The sequence below is a fragment of the Octopus bimaculoides genome, chromosome 8 (assembly GCF_046866305.1).
Source record: "Octopus bimaculoides isolate indiv1 chromosome 8, ASM4686630v1, whole genome shotgun sequence".
Taxonomy (NCBI): domain Eukaryota; kingdom Metazoa; phylum Mollusca; class Cephalopoda; order Octopoda; family Octopodidae; genus Octopus; species Octopus bimaculoides.
In genome coordinates, this window is record NC_142935.1 from 5,820,161 (window position 1) to 5,847,333 (window position 27,173).

Here is a 27,173-nt window from a genome sequence, read left to right on the forward strand (position 1 = left end):
GTCTTTGATATATAAAGTGACGACATGGTCAGGCGTGAAATGTCTTTCATTATGTTCTCTTTTTTTTTTTCTTTTTCAATTAGGAATACCAAAGAGTAAGGGTTAAATAACAATCTGTCATTAACTCCTCCGTGAATCCATGGGAGTTTCATCAGATGGTAGCAAGGACGAAGATGCTAGGTAACAAAACTACAAATCAAAGCTTACTTTTAACCTAATTCGAATGATGACGTATTGAAAATTTGATGTAGCCATGTAGCCAACTGCAACAACTCTAACCGGCAAAAGTAAATTAATCCGTTCTTGCTTCAGTCAATATCAGAGAATTTAATAAATTCCGCCGTAAATGAGTTAAACGCAGACTTGTGTCAATTTTAGAAGTGGAGAAGTTTACTTTTAGAAGGAAACCTAAATGTCTAGTTTGAAAGAAATTCCGGCAATTAAAGTTGCAGAATCGTTACAATTGTAGATGTAGATATTTAATGCAAGAAAGAAATATAATCGATGGAAACTACTCATTTCTCCTAATGTAATTGATAGCGTAAGGAGGAGTTTAAATTTATTAGTTCATAAACTCCATTTATGGAAGTCGTCCAAATACTGTTGCCTTTGTGAGAACGGCTAACACGTCCTATTGATCCATTCAGCTGTGGAGTTTTGAGCTGCAAAATGTATTGCAATGAACTCCATAATCGGAGGTTATTAACTAATACACTACAAGTAATACTTCATTAATTTCACCAAGTTTCAGTGAAATGACCGAACTTAATATCCGTTTATTTCTCATTCTTGAATTAGTCTACACAAAGACATTAATACACTAATATACGTACACATACACACACATATATATTATGTACTTGCATATATGTCTATATGGAAAATTATGGAAGAAAGATTGATAGAAGGGGAGTGGGCAACTTACATAATTGACAGCCAGGTCCCCAGTAATCATCTGCACATCCTGAATAACAAGTTCCGTCCAACTTATCGCAAGGTTCATCTCTTTGACAATGGCATTTAAATTTGCATTTATATCCAAAATACTGGCTAGAACATTTGCCTTGTAATTCATCAATCGATTCTGAAAAAAAACAAAAAAACAAAAATGTAAAACTTTATAAGAATTCAAAACTAGATAGATTAGGAATACATTATATGTAATGACTTCATATGAACGAGTAAATTCATATAAAGTTTATATCCGTGTAAGTAAGTTCGTTAAGACATTAGTTCAGATGGTAAAAAAAAGACAGAATGCAAAACTATTTTAACCTACTTTGTTAAATCTGCAGAACATTTCCCATCAAAATAAAAATAAAAATCATAGAATTCTGTTTATACACACAAATAAATTTTTCAATACATCAACATAAGCCTATGAACATATGTGCCAGCATGTATGTATATATGAATGAATGTATGTATGTGTGTATGTATGAATGTATGTATGTCTGTATGTATGTATGTATGTATGTATGTGTGTATGTACGCATGTGTACACAGACAAGCACACGCACACATATATGGACAACAATATAAGACGACATTTTATATCACATATACACGCGTACACACACAACAACATATATACTCGCACGCACATACGGATACATATATATGCATGTGTTAGTGTGGGGCGGGTGAGTGCGCATGCATGTGTTACATGTGTGTTTGGATGTATGTATTTGTGTTTATGAACGTTTATATGCGTGTGAATGTGTGTATGCGAGTGTGTAGTGTTTTGAAGTAATGGGTTTATGCTTCATCAATTATTATTTTTATTATCATCATTATATACACATATATATCAATATGTGTGTGTGTATATCTAGATATATAAAAAACATTCATACACATATAAATGTATGTTTGTGTGTATGCATGTATCTATGTGCGTATATATATATATATATATATATATATATATATATATATATATATATATATATATATATATATATATACATATATATCTTACTGATGTGCATAAAGTTATAAAGCAAATATTTAATAAACCTAATAAATACTAAAACATTTCAATGATCAGTAAATTACGTTTTACTTCCATTTCTAAAAGCACACCAACATAAAACATGAACGCCGTCTATAATAGAACGCAGCTTAAAGCAGTGGATTGATTTTTCTTCGGTTTCAATGTACTACAGTTAACACATGATATACTTCCTCTTCACGCTAGAAAATATACATCCATTATACTTTGAAAATTCATGCACCATTACTAGCATATACATACGCATCAATATAGCTATATGAAAATATATGTCCCTGTAAATATGTTATGTGTGTGTATACCATATATACATATATATACATATGTGTGTGTATAATATACATTTATGTGTGTGTGTGTGCGCGGGTCTATATATATGTATATGGATATATCTATATATTTGTTTGTATGTATCTATCTATATATATATATATAAATTTATACACACATATGTACGTATGTATGTATGTATGCATGTATGTACGTACGTATCTGTGTGTGTGTGTGAATCTTTTTATCTTTTACTTTTATCTGTTGATTTTGTCAGACATTAGACTACAGCCACGCAGGGGCACCGACTTCAATGATTTTAGTCGAACGAATCGACCCCAGTATTTTCTTTCTTTTTTTTTTTTGTAACCTGCTATTTATTTTATCGAACACTTACGCCGATCCGCAATGTTACGGGGACATAAAGAAAGCAATGTCGGTTGTCAAGCGGTGGTGCTTAGAAACGCAGAGACAAACACACAAACACGCATTCACAGACATATACACAGACACACGCACACAGGCTGTCATACACACAGAGACAGACAGATATGAACAGACAGACAGACAGATAACTATATGTACAGTACGCGTGCGAGTGAGTGTGATTGCGTGTGTTTGCATGTGTGCATATACACACATCCATATATATATATATATATATATATACAGACACACACATATATACATACCTAAAAAGACACACACGCATACATACATATATATATATATATATATATATATATATATATATATATATATATATATATATATATATATATATACCCACTCCTTTCAATGCTATTTCTTTTATACGTCTGTGCATATTTCATTGTTATAATATGGGAATTATGCGTTTACATGAAGGAATAGGTGCATATACACATGCATACACACATACATACATGCACATGTGTGTATGTGTGTGTGTGTAAATGAAAATAGATATGGCCGGTCTAGAGGGTCACTCTGGGCTCCACGTGCAGAAAGTGCTTATCCTTACGGCGTTTCTTTATATTCTACTTGTTGAACGTTCCGACAAGTGGTTAATCGGAAGGGAATGTCTCCGTTAGGCAACTATCAGTAGTCGACACGGTCGGCTTGTGAATTCCAGGACTTCAGTAGGAATACATATGTGTGTGTGTGCGTATACGCATGTATGTACGTATATATATATATATATATATATATATATATATATATATATATATATATATATATATATATATATATCAGAGAGAGAGAGAGAAAGAGATAGATAGATAGATAGATAGATAGATAGATAGATAGATAGATAGATAGATAGATAGATAGATAGATAGATGGTATAATTATAATCCTGGCTGGTGTACTATTCTTAAATCCAATCGAGGTCTGTAAGACTTGAGTTGATACAGAAGTCCTATAGATCTAAGACATCTTTCCTTATTTAAACATATATATTTATTTATTCTTTTACTTGTTTCAGTAATTTGACTGCGGCCATGCTGGAGCACCGCCTTTAGTCGAGCAAATCGAGCCTAGGACTTATTCTTTGTAAGCCTAGTACTTCTTCTATCGGTCGCTTTTGTCGAACCGCTAAGTACGGGGACGTAAACACACCAACATCGGTTGTCAAGCGATGTTGGGAGGACAAATACAGACACACAAACATATATATGCTTAAAGTATGGAATTTACATAATACATACGTGTATACCTACAGGAATTTATATATCCACCCATGCATAGATTGACACATACATGCATTGATACACATTTTGTATTTCTGTTAAAAATTATTTTTTATTTCAAGTCGATTCTTTGTTAGTTTTGGACTTCTCCCATCAGTGATTCGATTTACTGAAAACCCGATTAATTTTAGCAAATTGGTTAAGGTAGAAATCTAGCCGAATTTTTTTGTTTTCTTAACTTTTATTTAAAGGAAAATAATATTTAAAAACATTCATCCGACATGTAAAACATTAATGGTAAACTGTTATCCAAAGGAAATTAAACCTGTATGATTACATTCTTTATTTATCATGCCAGCGAGAGAAGTTGATTTAGCTGACCCCAGTAACTGGCAGGTACTCGATTTTAACCTCTGAACAATGAAAAATGAAGCTGGTCTCATTAACAATTGAATTTAGAATATAAAGAACCAGAGTTGAATATCGCCAAGCATTTTATCTGATGCTCTACCTATTCTACAAAAGTCTTAATAACCTCACTACTCACACACTCCAGCTGTGTACAGCCGAGGAGGATTTTTGAAAACCGAAATAGATCAGGTATTGTCATCCCCGAAGTGGTTATCATATTTAATAACTGAGCCTAATATTATGATTTTGTTGCATCATAATTATAATTAGTATTATGTAATTATAATTTTGATGCATATATAAGTACCAGCTTTACTAGTAACCATAAATCCCGCTCCATTCAATTTCTACTCACTTTCACTCGTATCACCGCTACGAACTGAAACATATCGATATCTAACTCGATTCGAACACCTCTCTAAAGACTATGATTCCATTCTCTGTTCTGAATGTTTTACATCCTCCACAAATGCTCTTCAGTAATTTTGAGAAGTTTGCGATTTTAATACCAAAACAATCAGAATGTTTGCTATGTATTAACTGTACTTTCTATACAATAGTGCCAAACTAAATTTTAAAATATCGAAAATTGTAAACAAAATACTATTTGCACGCAAGATATATTTTATGTAGATTGAGATGTATCAATACGTTGAGTTTAAAGAAAAATCTCAGTTACCAGCATTGATTTTTGTTGGTTCTTGTTTTTTGTGTATTACATTTATTTGAGATTACTTTTCTCTGATTCATTGTTCATTCATGACTGGAAGGTTTTGACAAAATGGACACGGAAGAAAACACACACACACACACATATATATATATATGCATGTATGTATGTATGTGTGTGTGTGGGCGCGCGTGTGTTATGCGTAGTCCCCTTTTATATAAAAGTACTCCAATTAATCAAAGTGATATCAAATCCCTCGAGGGTGATCCACACATTAAACGTTATCGATCTCGCTGCCATTCAAGTAGAGTTGTATTTTTGTGATTTATTAGTCATATGCATTTGCAGACATTAATATATCGTGTCTGGGAGAAGAGAAAGTTCTTCCTTTTAAAAGTGTGCGTGTGTGCATGTATAGATTAGATATTTATATTAGATTCATGCATTTGTTGTATGCACTACCATAATACAATTGCGTGCCGTGTTTATGCGTCGAACAACATTGAATATTTATTTTATAAAAATAAACAATACTTTTCGATTGCGGCTGTAGTTTTATTAAGTAGTGAGACTTGCCCCTCTCCACTGCATTCGTAGGAATGTATAATAGCATGGGGCGATTTTAACATTGCTACAAATAAAAGAGTGAGTGCTCTTGTTTCTTTATTTAAAGAATTTATCAGCGGATTTTCAATATATGTACCACAAGCTACACTTAACACATTGCGTTAAAGGAGATCTGTCTGCCTCAAATGCAAATACTAAGCATTTCTTTTTGGTCTTACGTTCAATCTCTTCTAGTATCTATTTGCCATCTGGTTATTGCTTCTAACTTATCGCCTTAATTCGAACAGAGATTGTGCTCTATCTTCAAAACATAAAAAAGCAGCGTATATATATATATATATATATATATATATATATATCCAGTACGTAAAATACACTCATAAATGAAGTTTTGTGTGAGACGACTACTGGAATACACGACCCCCCCCCCGGCCATTATTCTTTACATTTTCCCGATAATAAAAATCTAAAAATTCGCAATGGACAACATTGCAACATATGCGCTTATTGGAATGAATCACTCACTGCACATTGTGGAATTCATTTTTGGTTTCTTTTGATCTACAATAGAAGCCAATCTTAACCATTGTCAAGTATCCAACTACTGAGTTACGTTGCAAATATATTCCCAGCAGACAAATAAAACCTAGATCGTGATATCTCTATATGTTTGATTGTCTTGTTATCCAGATTTTCATAACCTTACGTTGATTTTTAAAAATGAATATAATACACCAGTAGACTCTACTAAATATTTAGAGTGGTTGTTGTATCCTTCAACAACGGAGATTGTGAATCAATTCTGTTTACCCAAATGGCGAAATTCCATATTTGATTTTCAATTTAAAATTCAACTCAACGGTTAAAAGAATCTAATACTTAGAACCCAACTCGTTGATCATTTCGCCGCTATTTGATAAGTGCTTGCTTAATTCAGAATCGACAATCAATATATCACGGAATATATCAACTATTTAAAGCAAAGTAAATAAAAATCAGAGATTAACATTAAATCTATCGATATTTAAAATATATTCCAGACTTCATCTTATTTATTAGATTTTTTTTGTTCTTTCTTTCCCTCTGCTGTCGTCTCAGAGTTTGATTGAGAATTAGTTAGATAGTTTGGCATGAAATATTTGAAACAGAAATGAAGGTGAAATCATTTGTAAAAGGTATTTTCGTTTCCCGTAGCAAAGAGCACATGAAAAATAAACTTAAAATATCGTTAATTCATTCATAAAATGGAGACAGACAGACAGACAGACAGACGGATAGATAGGTAGGTAGGTAGCAGTGGCATATGGTGGTTGCTGAATTGGTTGTGCTGCCACACCCAATGCCACCAATTTTCAAGCAGGGATATAACAAAAGTTTCGCATTAAGATTTGTGATTAAATTAATGAGTAAGGTTAATATTTATAATGAATTTGCCATTTTCAATAGGTGTGCACACCTAGCACACCCAAAATATACGCCCCTCGAAAGTAGGTAGGTAGGTAGGTAGGGAGGCATGTCGGTAGGAGCATATGTGTGTATGAAAACTCCGTGTATTTGCATGAACATATGCGTGTGTATATATTCCTACACACCGGACTAACAGTTCGTAGCGTCATTTCGTCTGTCTTTACGTTCTGAAGTTCAAATTTCGCCGGGGTCGATTTTAACTTTCCTCCTTTCGCGATTGATAAAATAAGTAGTAGTTGCTCACGGAGGACGATGCAATCGACTTATCTCCTACCCCCGAAATTGCTGACCTTGTGTCAAAGTTTAAAACGTTATTACAACTATTATCTTTTACATTTACCTTGTCATTACGAGACATGATAATATTCTACAAAACTTTTTCAGTCTTTTTTTTTTCCTGACACCTAGATTACTTCTTTTTCGTATGCTCTTCCCATGTCACCTTTTCAGCGTATAAATAACCAGACGATATAGCATGCTAAACTTCATCTTATCCCTTATCATTTTGATCGTCTTTCTCTACTGCTTTATCACTTTCACTGTATTCTTTTACGCCTATATTTTTTTTTGGGGGGGGTGGGGGTTCTACCGCTGACAGTTGAAATCTTTGAAGTGACTCGACGCAAGAACAGCCTCATCGTTCATGATGGTTTGTATAACAGTACACAGATTTAAGAATGTCTTCTAGATCAGCGAACTGTCTAAATATACAGAATGATTAATGAATTTAAGTTATGAAATGGTTTTGTCACAAGATACAATAAAACTGTCATTTTATCAGTTCTTTTACACTTCCAACCAGGAACCTCCATGATTGTGGGTCTTCCATTATATAATCAATATAATATAATTGATATGACGTAATCAGTACTCTCTTCCACGTTTTCCAACTTATTACATGATTCGTCACACACACGTTCCTGAAACAGTTGTAATCCGTGGAATAAATGTGATACTAGCAGCTTCATTCTTCACTTGTTGTATAAATAAATATATAAATGCGCGTGTTTTTTACTAACGATATCATTATACTTTTAAGACGCAATGACTATAAATGATGCCTTACTTCTGTTAATTATACACTGCTCAATTAACCGATGTGCATTGTGGTTTTTTTATGAGTTTGATTAGGATTGAATTATGCGATTTTTATGACAGCAGTGTATTACTTAAGTTAATAGACAGCGAGACGCAAACACGTTCAATTGAGACGACGTTATAGAGTTTTTGTTGTGTGTCGTTTTTTTTTTTTCTTTCATGCAAAATAACCACAAACAACGCCGTAGAATAAAAGAGTGCAGAAATGACATAGTAGCGTCTAGGAAAGTAAATACTATATATCTACTCAATTCAACGAATTCTCTCTCTCTCTGTTTATATACACACGCAGACATAACGCATGTGTGTGTGTGTGTGTGTGTGTGTGAATTGTGTGCGTGCGTGTATATATATATATATATATATATATGTATATATATATATATATATATATATATATATATATATATATATATACATACATACTTTATTTAAAAGCATCAAAAATATAACAAAAGCTGTTACTCAAAATTTCACGTTCCTGTTCGTCGGGAACGTGAAATTCTGAGTAACAACTTTTGTTATATCTTTGCTGCTTCTAAATAAAGCATATTACTCTACCTCTGGTATTTGAGTACTTTTTTTACCACCTTGTTTCACATTTATGTGCTTACCCCGGTATACATATACATATATACATACACGCGAGGGGTGTTCATTAAAGATTTGGCCTGACCCATTTTACAAGGACTGGGGTAAACGAAACTAGGCATACTTATTATGCCTTCTCTACATAGCCACCACCAATGATGATACACTTCTCCCATTGCATTATGCAACTGTGAAGACCTCGTCTGTAGAGGTCGGTAAGTTGCCTCTAAAGCCAAAGCCTTCGGATATTAGTTCATCATCCGAAATGTGTCCCCCTTTCAAAAACGACTTCATGATTGGAAAGTGGTGAATGTCAGATGGTGCGAGGCCGGGAGAGTAAGGGACATGAGAAAGGATTTCATAGCCGCGGCAATGTGCTTTCATCTGGGCAACATTGTGAACTGGGGCATTGTCTTGGAGGAGGCGGACTTCTTTGGTCAGCATGCCACGTGCCTTTAGATTGATGGCGAACCGCAATTTCTGCAGCAGAAGAGATGCATAATTTACCCCGTTAATTGTGGTGCCTTTTTCCAGAAAATTCATCATCAATACTCCGCGCTGGTCCCAAAATACTGTGAGCATCACCTTGCATGCTGAGGGTTGAACGTGAGCCTTCTCTGGAGGTGGTGAGTTATCATGCTTCGACTGGGCTTTAGTTTCAGAATCACAGTGATGGACCCATGTTTCATCTTCTGTGATAAGTCTGCCAAAAAAAGTTCTTTCTCGTTTTCTTGGCACATTGCCAAAAGAGCCTAGGAGCAATTGACTAGTTCTTGCTTCTGAAAAGGTGTAAGATGTGTGCATCCGGAGAATCCATCGTGCAGACACCTTCCGCATCTACAAATGGTCGTGAATGTTTTTTTTTTCCATGGACCCTACACTTTTCTTCGTTTTTTTGTGCTAGTTGCCGAATAGGTATGGCGGCTTCCAGTTTACGTAGGGGTCGTCATCAATGTGGTCGGAATGTGGTCGTCCAGAAATAGGAACAATTTCCACAGATGTCCGATCCTGTTTGAAGTGGTGACGCCAGTGCTTGACTAAGTCGTCTGATGGTGCATCGTCACCATAAACTTCTTTTATCTCATCGAAAGTATCTTTCTGCAGGTCACTAATCTACATTCAACTGCCTCCTTTTTAACACCTTAATCCACTTGAGTAGACGTAAAAGACAAACGAATACTAGTGGAAAGCTACAACTTTTAATGTGACATGTACTGACATGTATGATTATACCTACATAAGTTCCGTTTCGGAAGTGGGTCAGAGAAAATCTTTAATGCACACCGTATATATGAATGCATAAATGTATATATTTATGTGTGTGTGTATGTATGTATGTATGTATGTATTGATAGCTAGACAGACAGATAGCCAGACTGACATATAGATATACAGACTGACAGAGAAGCAAACAGACAAACAGGTAGATAGACACATAGATAGACAGACAGACAGACAGACAGACAGACAGACAGACAGACAGACAGACAGACAGACAGATAAATATTTGTCATCGGAGTTGTATAATAACAAAATGAAACGCAGTATAAACAACACAATTCTTAATTCTTTTTCAATTATTTTCTAAATTACAGATTGGAGATCTTCATTGAAATTGATTTCGTAGTAGAAATCATATTATTAGTTAAATTAGAGAAGTTGATTACGTTTGGCCACTTTTGCAGATTCCTATAGAATTGAAGGCTGTTAAGTATTCCGTTTTCTAAGATATTAATTGCCGTGCGTATCATTAAATGATTATATCTGAGTCTACATTTATATACTCATTTCAGAATGTCTCGAGAAGCTCTACTTGCGTCTCTGTTGGTAGAGTGCTGTGAGATGAGAGTGGAACGCCCTCTACAAGAAAATTTCCAGGTTGACCTTCTGTTTGATACCGATGTTACCCTAAGGAAAAGTAAATATCAATGTAGCTCGGCAGCAATAACTCGAAGGATTTTCCAGGTCGAACTTAACAGTAAAGATGGTGCCTCTAGAGACAACAGGTGAGAATTTTATGTCGATTAAACAGACGCTAGGGTAATCTTGTATGGATTGTAGAAAGATAAAGACGAAACCTTATACGCATGGATTCAGAAACGCAGCGTAAATTGTTACAATAGGTAACGTGAGACATTTTATCGACATCCTAATGAATTTCATATCGACCGCCCTTTGCGAATGTGTGTGTGTGTGTGCGTGCGTACTTGCATGTAGGACTAACAGCTGGTTATTGGTAACCCTATGAATAAGTAGAAACACAATATGCGCGAGTTTTTTTTTAATTCTTAATCTTCACTGTGTTGCTAAGTGCTGCAAATCAGTTCATTCTTGGTGGGTTTCATGAATATGATTTTTATAGAAGGTTACCAGTTCTTCACACAACGCCCCTCCCCCTCCTAGAGAAGGGTTCTCGAACCCTTCCACAACGCTCCTTTCTTCTCTGAGAAATTTTAAAAATTACACACACACTTCTTGATGGTTTAATAATGCCGAATCCAAATGAATTGCCAGAAAAAGTTCTAGTATTAATTCAGTTTCTAAAATCTACGAAATGTTTCAAAATTGTTTTGAATTATGCTGAAAATATATCCTGGTCAGAACTATGTTTTATTTTTATAAATATATGTTTTGGGGGTTGTTAGCACTATTCATAATCATGTCAACACAGCTACTTTATTTGTGTATTTATATCGAATTTAGTTATTTCAGAGAAATCTGTTAATTAAATCTTGTAGAATAATTTTAAATCAATGAACTTAAAATCTGAAGCGTCTTGCTTCATACATCATCATCTTCTCAACAATGTTTTCCTTGGTTTTCAGCAGCTCTATGACATTTAGTTAATCCATTTTCAATCGTGTTGTTATGATTAATCCTCTTCCAGGTTTTTTGTAGTTAGGCTCCTTATGTAAGATTATAATTAAAGGATCCAATTCAATCAGGCATTGGTAACACATAGAAGGCCAACTGTTATTTAGAATCAATAACAACAGCTAAAATGGAAGAATTTTAGAAACGATAATTATTGATCAATTTACCTTCAAAATTCCATTAAAATACTTTTAATAACTCTTCAGGCGGAAGTCATAAATTGGCACATCTCGTGTAGACGCAATTAAATTGTTTATACATTAAACAATGAAAAAAGCAACAGCAACGAATGCATTATTTTCCTCTTATCGCCATATTTCTCCCTGTTTCTTTTTCACTCACTTCGATTTCCTTTTGTTATAGAAATTATCTATTGAGGCGTGAACCCTACCAAGCAAGGAAATATCGATTTCCTCTTGGTTTCAGGATGAAAAATAATCGAATTACTAAAATAAAACAAGAGCAGAGAATTTGGCGTGGGGAAAGGGTAAGCAAGCATCAAACCTGTTAACATGTTGCATCTGTAAGAACAGTCAGAAGATTGGAAATTATATTTGCAGGCCGAACACATTATTATTATTATTATTATTATTATTATTATTATTATTATTATTATTATTATTATCATTATTATTATCATCATCTTCATAATCTTTCCGTCTTCTTCCCCTTCCTCCTCATCTTCTATCCTGTCTTCAGCAATTTCATGCAAGATTCCACTGCCACCACCAGATGCAATACCGTATTCGTGTGGTGCGGGATGTGTGTTATAGTAATGGCGTCAATTATGCGAAAATATATGTTAAGTCAGTTGTGTTTTATTTGGTGATGGTTTTGAAGAGAATTGTATGTGTGAGTTATGTTATATTATTGTGTGTAGAGCATATGGTACGTGAATCGTGCAGAAAATGTTGTGTTTTATGCTATTGATTTTAATGTAACTTGTGTAGGAAGTAGGCTGCCATTGGAAAAGTAGTTGTCGGATTCAATATACAGTTTAAAATTTCGAGTAGGGTTAAATATTTTCTTTATGCATTTCTTTATCCTACCAGATGCTCCAGTTATTAGTGGCACCGTTTTACTTACTCAGCATCTTTACATTTCAAAACCCTTGTATATTGATCATTTTCTGACTTTCTTCCGAGCAATATTTCATTCCATACATATTGATATGTATGAAAATCGAGAAAATATTTCGTTAAAATAATAAAGCCTCACTAGATTTGATCTCCACATTCCTGTTATTGACGTACAACATATGCATTGATTTAATTAATAAGCAGTTACATCCACTATCGGCGGCAAAAATTATTTCTGAGGACAAATTTATAAAGTCTATAAACTACGTTCACTTCTTATTGTAAAAGCCAATATATTCATACTTCTGATAATAAAGTGTACAAGCGAAATGAAATACTGGTTTCATGTCACATCAAGTCTTCGTGTGAATTTCAATGGATTACACACTTGAAAACAGAAACAAAGAGATGTGAAGTGACATGTTTTCCAAGAAGTTGTAGCCTTATAGTGAAGTTAGGTTTATTGTACTTACTAAATAACATGCAAAATAATACTTGTACCATGGCAGAAAACAGTTACAATTAATATTGGTTTCAATTTTGGGCTCAAGACCAGCAATTTTGGGGCAGGGTCTGAGTCAATTACATTGACCGCAGTGTTATTGACCCCGAAAGGATGAAAGGGAAAGTCGACCTCGGCGGAATTTGAACTCAGATCGTGAAGACGGCTCGACGTGCCACTAAGCATTTTGCCCGACGTGCCAACGATTTTGCCAGCTCACCGCCTGATCACAATTGATATTGAAATACGTAATGTCACAATTACCAGACACCTAAAGTAGAAAATATATAATGGAAACGGTTGCCGAGAAAGATAATGTTTATGAAGTATCGTTAAGGAGAGCCCATGTTTTACGTATATTAATTGATTTAGTTCATAGTTTGCAATCATATAAGTAGGAGGAATAATCACGCCCTTCTTGAGCGCAAGTAAAAGGACTTGTGAGAGAAAGATGAGGAGAGAGAGGGAAGGCGAGAGACAGCGACACTTCTAATGAAATTATACGCGGGGTACCGAAAGTTTCTGGATTTGGGTAAAAGAAACTACAGAAGGATCAGTTAATTATGATTTTATTCAACATATTCTCCTCTCAGATTCACTCACTTGTTGCAACGGTCATTCAGTTTTTGTAGGATCTCGGAAGGTTGGGCCTCCAGCCAGCGTTTTCGTGATACCCTTAAAGCCAAGAACTTTTCAGCACCCTATCATAATGTATAAAATTACTCATCGAATCTCTTTGAAAAAAGTATGAAGAATGAGTTCAAATGCAAAACTTCAAGTAGATTTCTGCATTTTGTTGTCAGTTACAAATATATTACCATTTCAGTAGAAAGACTCGTGATGTTGTTCTTTGAAACATCATTATAAATAATATTTTCATTTAACACGTTTCATTACCGTTTTCTTCTCGAGAGATATATAAAACAACTTATAAGGAAACTCACAATTTTAAAAAGAATCGTTAGAGTTAAAGAGTAAACAGAGAAATGATCTGCAAGATGTCACGTCCAGCACTAACAAGAGATACAATCTACAATCGTTACAACTAAACGTGTTGGATTGTCAAGTGTACACTGACTACAAAGACGCAAACATTTGATGTCAATTGAGAACAAAATAACGCCTTAAGAAACAAATTACATGAATTATAGAATCTGTGTGTATTCATGTTTTAGTTGGCTTTGCTTATATATAAATGGATACATACATGCATACACACATACACACTATATATACATACGCACACATACGCAGTGAGAGGAAAAAAGTAAATCGTTCCGCCATTTCTCCTCTCAGAAAAAAATCAAAATACCAATCGACGTAATGGACAGTTTTCCTGCCTTATTACGAAACTCCGTCGATTTCAATTCCGTCAAGATTCCATATATCACTTTGTAGCATCCATCTTCTTACGACCAACTTTTCTCATCTGCCTATTTCCAATATAGGTATTCAGTTACTCGCACTCGCATCTTAAAATTCAAAAGTTGCCGAAATACCGTATCGGGTGCATGTTCATTTGTTCACTCCACTCTTATTAAGTGTCGTCCTCGACAACTTCAGCGTCCGTGGCTCCTCTTAGCTCTCACACTCCTCCAACAATACCGACCAGGTTACGCTTCGCAAACTTATTTTCAACTCTCTACGCCAACACTCAACCTACCTAATCTATCGACAAACAAGCACCCAAACTTTTTCTGGATTACTTTCTCATCTCTAAACGAGACGTTTATAAACCGTCAAGATCTTCACTTGATTATCCAGCCAGAACCGCATAGCCATATGCCCCCAACCCAATACCTGAATTTTGAGTACTTTGAGTCAACAAACTGGTGGGATTCTCGTCAGTTCTCTCTGCTGACTACTCTGGAAGCATTCGAGTTACACTCATAAATAATGTCATATATTGAAGTAGGCAACTGAAATCATCTTCTCCGCCTTTCACAGTCAACCACAAATTGGATAGCATTTCACCAGTATTGCAACTTTTCAAAATAATCATCCCACAAAGCATCCGAAATAGAAGCGGATCAATCACTAATGAGAGTGATACTAACTTTGTTGACTTCTTCTACCTACAATCTACAAAGCGATGGTACCGTAAGGAACTCTTCTACGGAGAATGCGTCTAAATATTTCATTCAGTTACATCCAAATCTATATTGCACACGATAACCAAGATTCCTTCAAAATATTCATGCTCCATTCCACCAATGTCATCAAAGAGAAGACATATACACGTTATTATTTCCTCAGAATAAAGTTACAACATTGAATGGTATAGTCTCGGTCTAAGACCTTTAAATTTAGATTCATTTGTGAATTACTTAAATTCAGATTCTGTTATGGTTAATATTCCATTTTATCTATCCACTGAGACAACAAGAATAATAGCTCTAAATTAAGAACATTTCCCTTCGCAGTGATTGGTCATGTATCCTAGAACACAGTCAGGAGATGACATTTACACTTTGCAATCAGGCTGACCCAGAAGTTGAGGGTTTTCTTGATCGGTCTTAGGTGGCTGCACCCTAGTTGGACGTCTGATTACAGTCTTTTGCATACTCTATTTTGGTTGTTTTTCTTCATAATTGATGTTTTTGAAAAACCTGCCGTTTTCTTTAGGCTTACTGATGCCCCTATTCGTGTCGACCTTGTGACAAATAAAAAATAATTAAAAAAAACCAACTTATATCACTCTTTAATATTGCAAGTTGCCAAGTAATGTTTGGGCGAGAAGTAAACTTTATCAAGAGGTGGTCTTTAAAGAACCTGTAATAATATATGCAACTATTAATGTTTGGATTAATATTAATATATGTAAGTATCAATATTTTCTATGATAATAAAGCTAATGTTTCAAACTTCAAACGAAAAACATAATGCGACAGGTTTACTTAGAGACATAAACAAATATCGAAAAACTTTTTCTTTAAAAAAAAAAAAACGAACCATGACTATCTAAATATTTTTCCAGAGTTGTGCATTTACCATAACTCAATACTATTAATTATTTCGTTTCTATAAACATCATTCTAGATCATTTCCTGGGATGAAGACAAAAAGTCAACCACAAATGAATTATTCTACTTAGTCTTTGAGAAATAATGATTATTTTGGTTAAAATGCGAAATAAATACACACGTCTGAAACATTTGCTTCTAGATATAATTTAACTTTCTGCTTAATGAACTGTTTCAGTTGGAGTTTTAAGACTACCTCAAAGTCGGCTAACGGCCGATACCGATCTATAAAGCACCATTGATGCAATGAGTCAGAAAATATTATTCATTGTAACTTGCAATAAATCAAGAAGCTTAAAACGTTGCACATACTTCAACTAAGATCGACGCACTTAACTGATCAAGTTAAGCCTCTCAGCCTAGAAATGAAGAGAAACACACAAACAGACATACACACACATACAAACAGACATACACACACATACAAACAGATATACACCATGCATGTACGTACATTTATTGGCTTTTAAACATAAGTGCATATAATCTAACCTATTCATTTCGGAATTGCTACATAGCAATGACAATATTCTGTATGGCGTGCTTTTGCGTGACAGCGTGTATAATTATTATATTCAAGGAATTCTTCAACACGAATACTCTGAAACACAAAGAGATGTTGAGAGAATGCATTACATTGAGATGTTAGAAACCACTCTCAGGTAAGGAATGTTTAGTAAACATCATAAAGAGACAATTATACAAGAAGCCGTTCTTCTTTGAACTACCAGAATGTTAAGAACAAATTTCCTGACGCACCCAATTCTTTGATCCAAATTGAAGTGCAAGTAGGAAGAGAGAAACAGACACAGATTCAAACTGGGGTGAATAGACTGTCTAACGGAATGAATGGAATTCTCCAATCCGGACAGATTTCACGAGTCTGACAGCAAAGAGAGGAATATTTCTGACATCATTGGTAATATTTCAAAGTGAAAACATATCACAAGATATTTGATAAGAAGATTCCTTTAACTGAAAACATTGAATAAATTGACGAAGATTTAGTAACATTCTCACGTATCTTTAATTAACGCATGTGTGTGTGTGTGTCACCCCGCATATACACATATATATACATGTGTATACATATATGTATGTGCGTACACATTATTCATCTACATAAATTATATAAGATACATACATATATATATATATATATATATATATATATATATATATATATATATATATAAGAGAGGGGGGATTTAGAGAGAGAGAATGAGAGCAATCCATTAACAGACGAGGAACCCCGTATGTAGTTATGTTATTTGCTACCCGTATATAGCAGTTCGACAAACAGGAGCAATAAAATTGATACCAAATTGAAATATATGCTGAAATTACAATGAACGACTAAAACGTTCTAGGTAGTGCCCAAATAAAAGAATTCTGGATGACAAAAATAGAATCAAACACATCGAATAATGGTTTGTCACTATATTGCCTATGCTTTCAGCAATCTTCCAAAATAAATGTTTGGTTATTGTTTTGTTTATTTCTTTCCTTTTTGTTATTCATTACCCCCAAGTTAGACCACACTGTGTCAAGCTACTATTGAGGGCGTATGCACCAGTCAAGATCATTTTCTTCTTATTTCTTAACATTGCATTGTCACTGTCGCCCTCCCTTCCCCTAGATAGTTGTTTCACATATTTCATTGCTCTTCCTGGCAGATAAGCCCACTAAAAAGAATCTCTCCTTTCGGCTTTGAAACGCCGGTTCAATAATTACATAGTGTGTAAATATCCATTACATGTTTTCTAACATTTTGAAAACGCCGTCAATAATTTAAATCTATTTTCTTCAGCAACGACTGACTACTTTAGGCTATTATTTAAAGTTAAACAGTAGTAGTTTTCAGAAACACTGTTATTTAGATATTTATGGCAACTTTTAAGACGAAACAGTAGTTGTACTATTTATTGGTTTAACAATACAGGTCCCTCATTTTTTTTTTTTTTTTTTTTTTTTTTTTGGTGGGGTGCGGTTATGTTACAATATTGCCAGGAAGGGAAGACAAATTTTCCCTTTCGGATACACTATTCACTGAAGGTTAAGTAAAGAATGAAATTGTCCACTACTTCTAATTACTGTATTGGTATAAAGCTATAATTGCAAAACCACCAAAAATCTATACTATACAGTAGAACAGTTTATTACTCGACTAGATTTGTGATGCTCATCAGTTTAGAAAACCTTGACGTGTACTGAAATAATTTCACATCAATATTCGCTTTGATTTACAAAGGAATCACACCTAAACTATTGGTAGAAACAGAACTGTGTTGTGTTCATATTTTCCAAAAGACATTAGCTTTGATAATTGCATGAGATATTGATTTCGAACCTAATCAAATAAGAACTGTGACATCAAATCGTTTTGTTTTGACGACGGTATAACCATAGAATTCTTAGTGAAAACAGGAATTTGTAATGTTCCTTCTCGTCAAAGAAATATGGAAATAAATCAAAGCCACTGTTACAGCTGGAAATCAAAACAAAGTTGTAGCTTTTATGGCTGAGAAATTATGAGACGAAATCTATATTGCACTACGGGATTTTCTCTTCACTGACTGACGACTGAGGAAGATAATTTTAGTAGCGGTGCAGAACAGTATTAGTACTATCAATGAATGTCTAGTTTCTTTGGGCAAACATCGTAACATGATTTTGTTTCTTCTTTTATTTCCACCTATCTATCTCTACATTCCAACACACAATATAAATTTGGCTTAAATGGAGAACATAACTCCATCTAAGATAGTGTTACGACCCCTACTGTTATCGGTTAACATTTAGTTTGAATTTCATCTCGATTTGACATGTTGAATCTCTTGGATGCAGATTCTACCAGTTTGCAGTCATTGAATTTGTATTATATGACTAACAAAAATGTACCTTTTCTTCTGTTTAAGACGTGGCCAGGTAACATGAATAGCTTCAGCGTTTCAACCACAATTGTTTGCCACAATACTCTATTTAGTTGAGGCGCTGCTTTATGTATAGTCTTCCAGTGACCACTTATATTCGGAGATGGTTGTGACATTATATCTATTTCTAAACTTAAAACCAATGGATGTGTGATGTGTATTTAGCTTTAAAGGCATCAATAGGTAACCTGATATCCACTTTTACTCAAAACCTATCAATTCTGTGTTTACTCAGCATACTAAATTTCGCCAGGTGGTTACTATCCGAAGAAGGTTTCCCTCAGCAAGTATATTCAAGTTGTTAGTCTTTATACTCGTTAGTCTTTATAGAATTTCTCTTGTGAGCAAAGACTTGTATCTAAAAGATAACTTTAGTTGAATTTTAAGTTTTGATTCATGCCAGTTAATTCAATTTCCTCAAAGTAACTGCATCCTCTGTTTGTTACTTTTAGTGTCAAAACAATATTCTTTGCTCATCTAAAGGGACCAACTATAAAATTAAATCAAAATACATTCCAAAAGATCAGCAGTAATGTAAAATGAAATGAAAGGATTTCCCAACATCGACGTTTTTGTTCAGAGGATAGAATCCGCCAAAATGTTTTAACATTGAAGCAGGAACAGTGCTATAATTCAGAGGGACACTTAGTTACCAAACTGAACTGTTCAAAATACGCAAGATACAGACAAATTTTTTACTGGTGTTACGATGCAATTCATTTTCACTGATGCTATCCTACAGAATTAACCTTCATGATACATACACACACACATATATATAGTGAGTTCATAAAAGAAAAACGACAAAAAAAAACAACAAAAAACAACGACGCGAGGACGAGATACAGATATTGTGTTACTGGACGCTCAGGAAAGGAAAGAAAGAGAATTTGACGTTTCGAGCGGAGCTCTTCGTCGGAAATATAGGGAAATCCAAAGAAGGGAAGATGGACGAAGAAAAAATCGCCAACGATATACACGAGGTTACATTGCGGAATGTAACATATATATATACATATATAATTATATACATATATATGTATGCTTGTATGTTAATAGAAAGCATGTGTATATATTTCTACACAGGCGCATCTTTGCAGCATTAAATGTTAGGTTATTACTCGTAATGATTTTAACATCAATATTATCACATAGACATATAAAAATAAATTTACATACATTTCATAAAAGTTTAAATTTGCATGTATGCAAATTTATATAAAACGAATATTATGTATATGAGGAAAATCTCATACTCTCTCACTGCGTATATATATATATATATATATATATATATATATATATATATATATATATATATATATACTGGTTATAGCTACGCATAATTACAATATCTATGTGCGTGCGCGCACGTATGAGTGGGTGTATAGTGTTTCTGTATATGTATACATTACTTGGTATTATGCTTTGAAATATTGGCATGAAAAAATTGAAACAATTTATTGATTGATTCCCCTTTGAAAATCTGACCTGTATTTATTTGTATACAATATGTTATTTCCAATTCAGAATTCTTACTAATAGTAGTTTCTTATAATTATCTATTTTCTGAAATATATTTTAGTAATTCGTGTGTAAAAGGGATCTATGAACACTTAAAACGTCCTATTTGGTTCGATAGATATTTATTGCTGGTGCTTACATGTGAAATATGCTTATAATTATAGACATACCAACAGACAAACAGACAGACGGACGAACAGACAGAAATAGATAGATAGACAGATAGATAGATAGATAGATAGATAGATAGATAGATAGATAGATAGATAGATAGATAGATAGATAGATAGATAGATAGAAAACGAAAGAAAGAGTGTAATATCTTCTCTGATGAAATTCAATACAATGAAGGAGAAATTTAAACCGAAAAGCAAAACAAGAAGTGTCCTTCTGAAGGAAACTGTTTAATTTTTTCTTGAATATTGTTTCGAAATATTTACGAGTTATTCAAATAATAAGATATTCCATTATAATGTGATTTCACGGCGGGTGGAGGGATGTTAGAAAGACAAACCAAAATATCCATGAGTTTAGAGAAACCAACAAAGTAATCAGCCTCTCTTTTGAAGCCTTATCTTGGTTCCGCATTTGATAACGTAGGTGCATCGAACCAATGTATATCATGCCGCAGACAGCCACAACTGCCAAGTTGTACTCTAATACGAAAGAGTCTTCCATGTGTATGTATGTGCATGGCTGAATGTCTATGTGAGTGTGTGTGTGTGCGTTTCCCTATGTCAGTGTGTGTGTGTCCCTGTGCCTGGGTGTGTGGTAGGGTCTGTCGTGTATAAAAACAGGAATAGCAACCACAGACTAGCAACTATATTTTCAAAAGAATTTCATCCAAGATTTTATGTTGAGACCCTAAAATGTAGAGTGTTATTCGTTAATATACAAAAGCATTTTATACACTTCTGTATAATTGTCATGATTTTATATATTATTAAACATTGAAGCAGAAGCGAATACAGCAGCGAAATTAAGGTTTCCACCCTATATATATTTCTCGTAGGGGTTTTGGTGTCACTCATGTGGACAATGTGTATTAACATAATACTGTCTATATGTCATATATGTGTGCAGCTCTTTCTGTAGGTGTTCATCATACGCCTATCTATATACACGCAAGCACACACAAAGACACATAATTTTGTTTGTGTATACATGTGTGTGAAAGTGTGTGTAGTGGAGGCGCAATGGCCCACTGGGTAGAGCAGTGGAGTCGCGGTCGTAGGATCGTGGTTTCAATTCCCAGACCGGGCGTTGTGAGTGTTTATTGAGCGAAAACACCTAAAGCTCCACGAGGCTCCGGCAGGGGAACGTGGTGAACCCTGCTGTACTCTTTCACCACAACTTTCTCTCACTCTTTCTTCTTGTTTCTGTTGTACCTGTATTTTTCAAAAGGCCAGCCTTGTCACTCTGAATCTCCCCGAGAACTACTTTAAGGGTACACGTGTCTGTGGAGTGCTCAGCCACTTGCACGTTAATTTCACGAGCAAGCTGTTCCGTTGATCGGATCAACTGGAACCCTCAACGTCGTAACCGACGGAGTGCCAACCAAGTGTGTGTATCTCTATATATCTGAGAATGGCTATTTCCCTTCAAAAATTTTTATATTTTTCGACGATGATCTTTTCCATTTATATAAATGTTTTCCCAAATAACGCTATATTTTATTTTTGAAGTTCCGATGAAGCTACAAAGTGATACACTAGCACTTAGATATGACTGCATTGCATCACTTCGTGTTCCCTTATTTATTGGAAAGAAATTGGTGCATGCAGTGCTCAGGTGCATAACAACTAAAAATAAAAGCCATCAGGCGTACTATTGGCGGATTTCAGGAAGCATGGAAGTTTTTGAATGACGTAGCGTCTCGACAGCTAAAGACAGATACAGGTAGTTTATTCCATGCTTTAACAATTCTGAGCGTGAAAAGATGTTTCCAAAAGTCATGGGTGTTGTGTTGTTTATATATATGTGTGGAGAGATACAGTAAGAGAAGAGAGGGGTATAAATTCCAATGAGAAAAACCCTCTAAATGTTAGAATAGATTCATTCCGTTTATTGTATCTTAACAGTATGGCCATACGTTTCTATGGCGAAGACGAGTTGTCTGTTTGTAAGAACGACTCGTGATATAAGAGGTGAAGTATTTGCCTATATTATAACGATACGATACATCAAATAAATAAAGATATACACACACACACACATATATATATATATAGCTATATATATATATGCATGTGTGTGCGCGCGCGTGCATATGTTATGTTTCCTTATATTGCATCTGGTTTGCAATTTATTTTAGTTACTTTACATTATACTGTTAGAGAGTTTTACTATTAACTGTCATCTCCTGTTATTAACAATAATATTTCCTGCAGAGAAGTAGTAGTCTCTTACATTTATTAATTATGCAAAACGAAACCGTATTTGGCTACGTCTTCTCAGCTACAATTCTTTCCACCTCTTTCAATCGCACTACTTTTCCCTCCTCTAAATTTATTATCATGTTTAACCATATACTACACACACACACACATATATATGTGTGGTGTGTGTGTGTATGTATATATATATATATATATATATATATATATATATATATATATATATAATAGAGGTTACAAAATGAAGCAGGGTGCTGACTAGCACCGCTTATGCTAAAATAAGAGTTAAATTAACTCTAAAGCCACTAAAGCTCTATACTTAATGACTGACAAAGGGAGGTAAGTCCCTAGAGTATATAGCATTATCGTGATTTCGAATTTTGTAGACTGCTTTAATTCTCATCAATGGCATTTGGAGTTAATTTAACTATTATAACACACACACACACACACACACACACACACTCATATATATATATATATATATATATATATATATATATAACCCAAATATTTCTAGAGTTCTAACCACTATTCTCTCTAACACAAAAACAATATGGTATTTTGTTTTTAAAACAAGTTAAAGAATTTTAATATTTGGGCAGGCTACTTTTATAAATAAGTGTACTTTTTTTTCCTTTTCTAAGTTTTCTTTGGTCGGGAATTATTTCTTAAACATTCTCTTCTGACACGGTTGATTGATTTTGGAACAGTTCTTTTCTATGTTTATTACATATTTAATATTGATTTCGACTGTTGAATATAATTTGTTCCATGCAGTTTGTATTTATTTTACTGTTTTTTACAGTTTAAACCAATTAACAAGGTTTTACTTTAACCTAGCAATATTTGCTAACTCAAAATGGTGGCAATGTTAGTAAAATTATTTTACTGTAGGTTTAAAACATACATGTTATATACGCTGGTTATGTATGAATGTTATGCAACTAAAAGGCAAAACAGATGCCGTAAGTAACGAGCAAACAATGTAGAAGAGAAAAGAAATATCTTTAGGTAAATCTCATAGTTTGCATAAAATGTCAGTTATAACTACAGTTTATAACTTCAGTTAGTTTTTAGGCAATAAGTCAATATATTTATTAGTAGTAATTATTGTGATCAATAGTTCTTTCATGTTGTTCAGTTATAGTAATATTTCTGATGTATTGAATGTTTATAAGCACTGAATAGCAATCAGAGAATTATGACAAATTATAAAAACTGTCATACTAAATTACCTTACATAAGTCATATCGTTGTAGTTTATTAAGTAGTTGAGGGGAAACCATTAGAAATCAGCATCATATTTCTCGAAATAATTTAGGCGAATTTTTTGTTTAAATATCTGCCACTGTGACCAGTATATTTCAATCATGCAAAGGGACTACGTTGAAAATAGATACGTCATGCCATTTCAGCATCTGAAATCAGTTTAGGCAACAACTAAAATTCTATGAACCTGTTTTCTTTTAAACACAAGTTGTCTCCAGATCTAAATTTTTCCTTAAATATTAAGTAGGTAATAAAACGCCAACGTTATCAAATTTTAATTTCTTCTAAGAATCCTCAGTTGAATTCTGATTTAGAAAACAATCGACCTATTTCTATATTTCATGTTCCTTCGGGTTTCTTTGACTCTGTTATTCCCAGATGTTAGGAAACTGCCGAGCTTCATCTGACCATTTCGTATCATAGAAGATTACTTTATTTCAAATCACACGACAACACATGGGATTATCATTCAAAGTATTCCATTCGTTAACTTTTTAGGAATTCAAGTCATCTAAGATTTCAACTCATCCAATCTTTATAAATAATGTCAAAGAGTGTCTCGCCATTTATATCGGAGCAAAATGCCGATATATACGAGCAGAGCCATGTGATAAATAAATTAGTTCCAATGCCACATGGTTTCGAGTACGATCTTATTACGATCTTTAAGGATTTTTACTCCAGCTTCCGAACCAACCAGCATCATTGGGTTTGAATTCAATTCACAGCAACGGCTCACATACCGCCACACGTACAAATACACACAAACATACACCTCGTTTTTACCGAATATAGATAAAGATAGATATAATAGCATGCAAATATTTACAAGCTATTATGTGTAGCTTTATCTTTTTTCGAGTTCTGTTTTAGATTAATTATTTCATGTACCTCGAAATTTCTAGATTCTTATAATGTAAATACATAAACGGAGACGGTTAACAACATTACCATATTTCAATTGCTAAAGGCAAGTTCACGGCAGTTACGTGGAGAAAAATTATCTCTTATAGCAAAAAGATGAAAAAACACCATATCTATCCAGTGCTGTCACCTGTCGGATTCCGAGACATCGATGTTTCTGGCTCTTTATCCGTTATCAGTGAAACAGATATGGTATTTTGACACATTTTTATCATACACACACACACACACATACATTTCGTTTTTGGATCTGGTTTGCAAAATTCTATATATGAGTTCGTGTGTTGAAGCATATTTTGTTGTGTTTGGGGAGAGTCATTCTTTTTTAGCGCCTTATTATTTAACACACTCACCGGTTAAGTTTCTACTCATTTACTTATTTGTTCTAAAATTTTCATTGCGTCATGCAACCTTTTCAATAGTCGTTGACTGTCCGCTATCCGAGCTGCGTTCTTTTGGTTTGTTTGTGCGCATGTGTGGGAGTCAGTGTGCGTGCGCATACACATGTGTATGTATGTATTTAACACACTCTAAATTTGACTTAATTGGCCGGTGCCGAAGTTTATTACAAGCAACACTCCAGCCTGATCCCTTATATATAAGGAAGTCTTTTTTACTCTCAGTAACATAGAACCGAACGTATTTGAAGTCACTGACCAATTAGATAGACAGACATGTAGTCAGTTTCAAAGGGCCACCCTTGTAACATTGTGTGTCACGCTGAATCTCCCTGAGAAATATGTTAGGGGTACGCATTTCTGTGGAGTGCTCAGCCATTTTCATGATAATTTCACGAGCAGGCTGTTCCGCTGATCGAATCAACTGGAACACTCGTCGTCGTAACTGACGGAGTGCCAGGAAAGTATAAATATACAAATATAGGTTCCAGTGTGCGTGTGTGTGTGTGTGTGTGTGTGTGTGTGTGTGTGTGTGTGTGTGTGTGTGTGTGTGTGTGTGTGTGTGTGATGGAGCGTTGAGTGTATGTAAATCTGCACGTGCGCGGAAGAAGTAAAAAAAAATGACTGCTCATTAATATAATCTGAATAAAAAAAAACACAGTGGATAACCTTTCGGAAACAATACGAAAAAGGTAAACTAAAAATGATTTTGCTTCAGGTAAGAAATAGCCGAATTCGATCTACGTTGTTCTTTGAGTTATAACATTACGTAGGAGAAAGATGATCGATGATAAAGGAAGTAGGAGAAAGACTGCAAGTAAAAGATTCCATTAGAGTCAGTTTATGGTGCGGGGGGGGGGATCAATACCATACAACGACTGGAGATTTGCCCGCTTTGCCGAAGGCTTCCTCTGCTATTGTTTCGCTCTGTTATTCAATACATAATAACCTGCTGCTTCAACACTTGTACTATTGTCTCGTCCCATTTAAACACATCACAGTTTACATATTGCCTTCTGTAAATTCGACGCATGCATATCGTTGGATATCATATAAGAAAATTATTGTAGAAGCATACACCGGCAAATACATCGCAGCTGTACTTTACAATTTCCTATATATTAGTGTGCCTGTGTGTGTTCATCTATATACATATTAGATATTTAAAACATATATGTATCAAATTATATATCTACTATATATATATATATATATATATATATATATATATATATATATATATATATATATATATATATATATATATATATGGGCCTGTGTGTGTGCGTGTGTGTAATGTAATGTATGTTTATATAAATATTAACACAAGCATATATATGCATGCATATAAATGTGTGTGTGCGTCTGTGTGTATTCGTTTGCACACGTTCGTATGTATGTATGTATGTATTAATATTTAATTTCCTGTTATTGCGCGCTGCTTTTCTGTCTTGCAACAACTATTTCAATTGCAGGATATGAGAACT

General features: G+C 34.2%; 1 protein-coding gene across 17 annotated transcripts in view; it reads right to left on the minus strand.

Annotated features, from left to right (window-relative positions):
• The window catches only part of LOC106878895 (receptor-type tyrosine-protein phosphatase kappa), a 594,862-nt gene that overhangs the window by 296,895 nt on the left and 270,794 nt on the right, over positions 1 to 27,173 (minus strand). For all 17 annotated transcript variants that reach the window (XM_089356042.1, XM_089356041.1, XM_089356040.1 and 14 more), the window contains exon 2: positions 926 to 1,084. In XM_089356042.1, the coding sequence (XP_089212168.1) occupies positions 926 to 1,084 (159 nt within the window). The remainder of the gene's footprint in view (positions 1 to 925; positions 1,085 to 27,173) is intronic.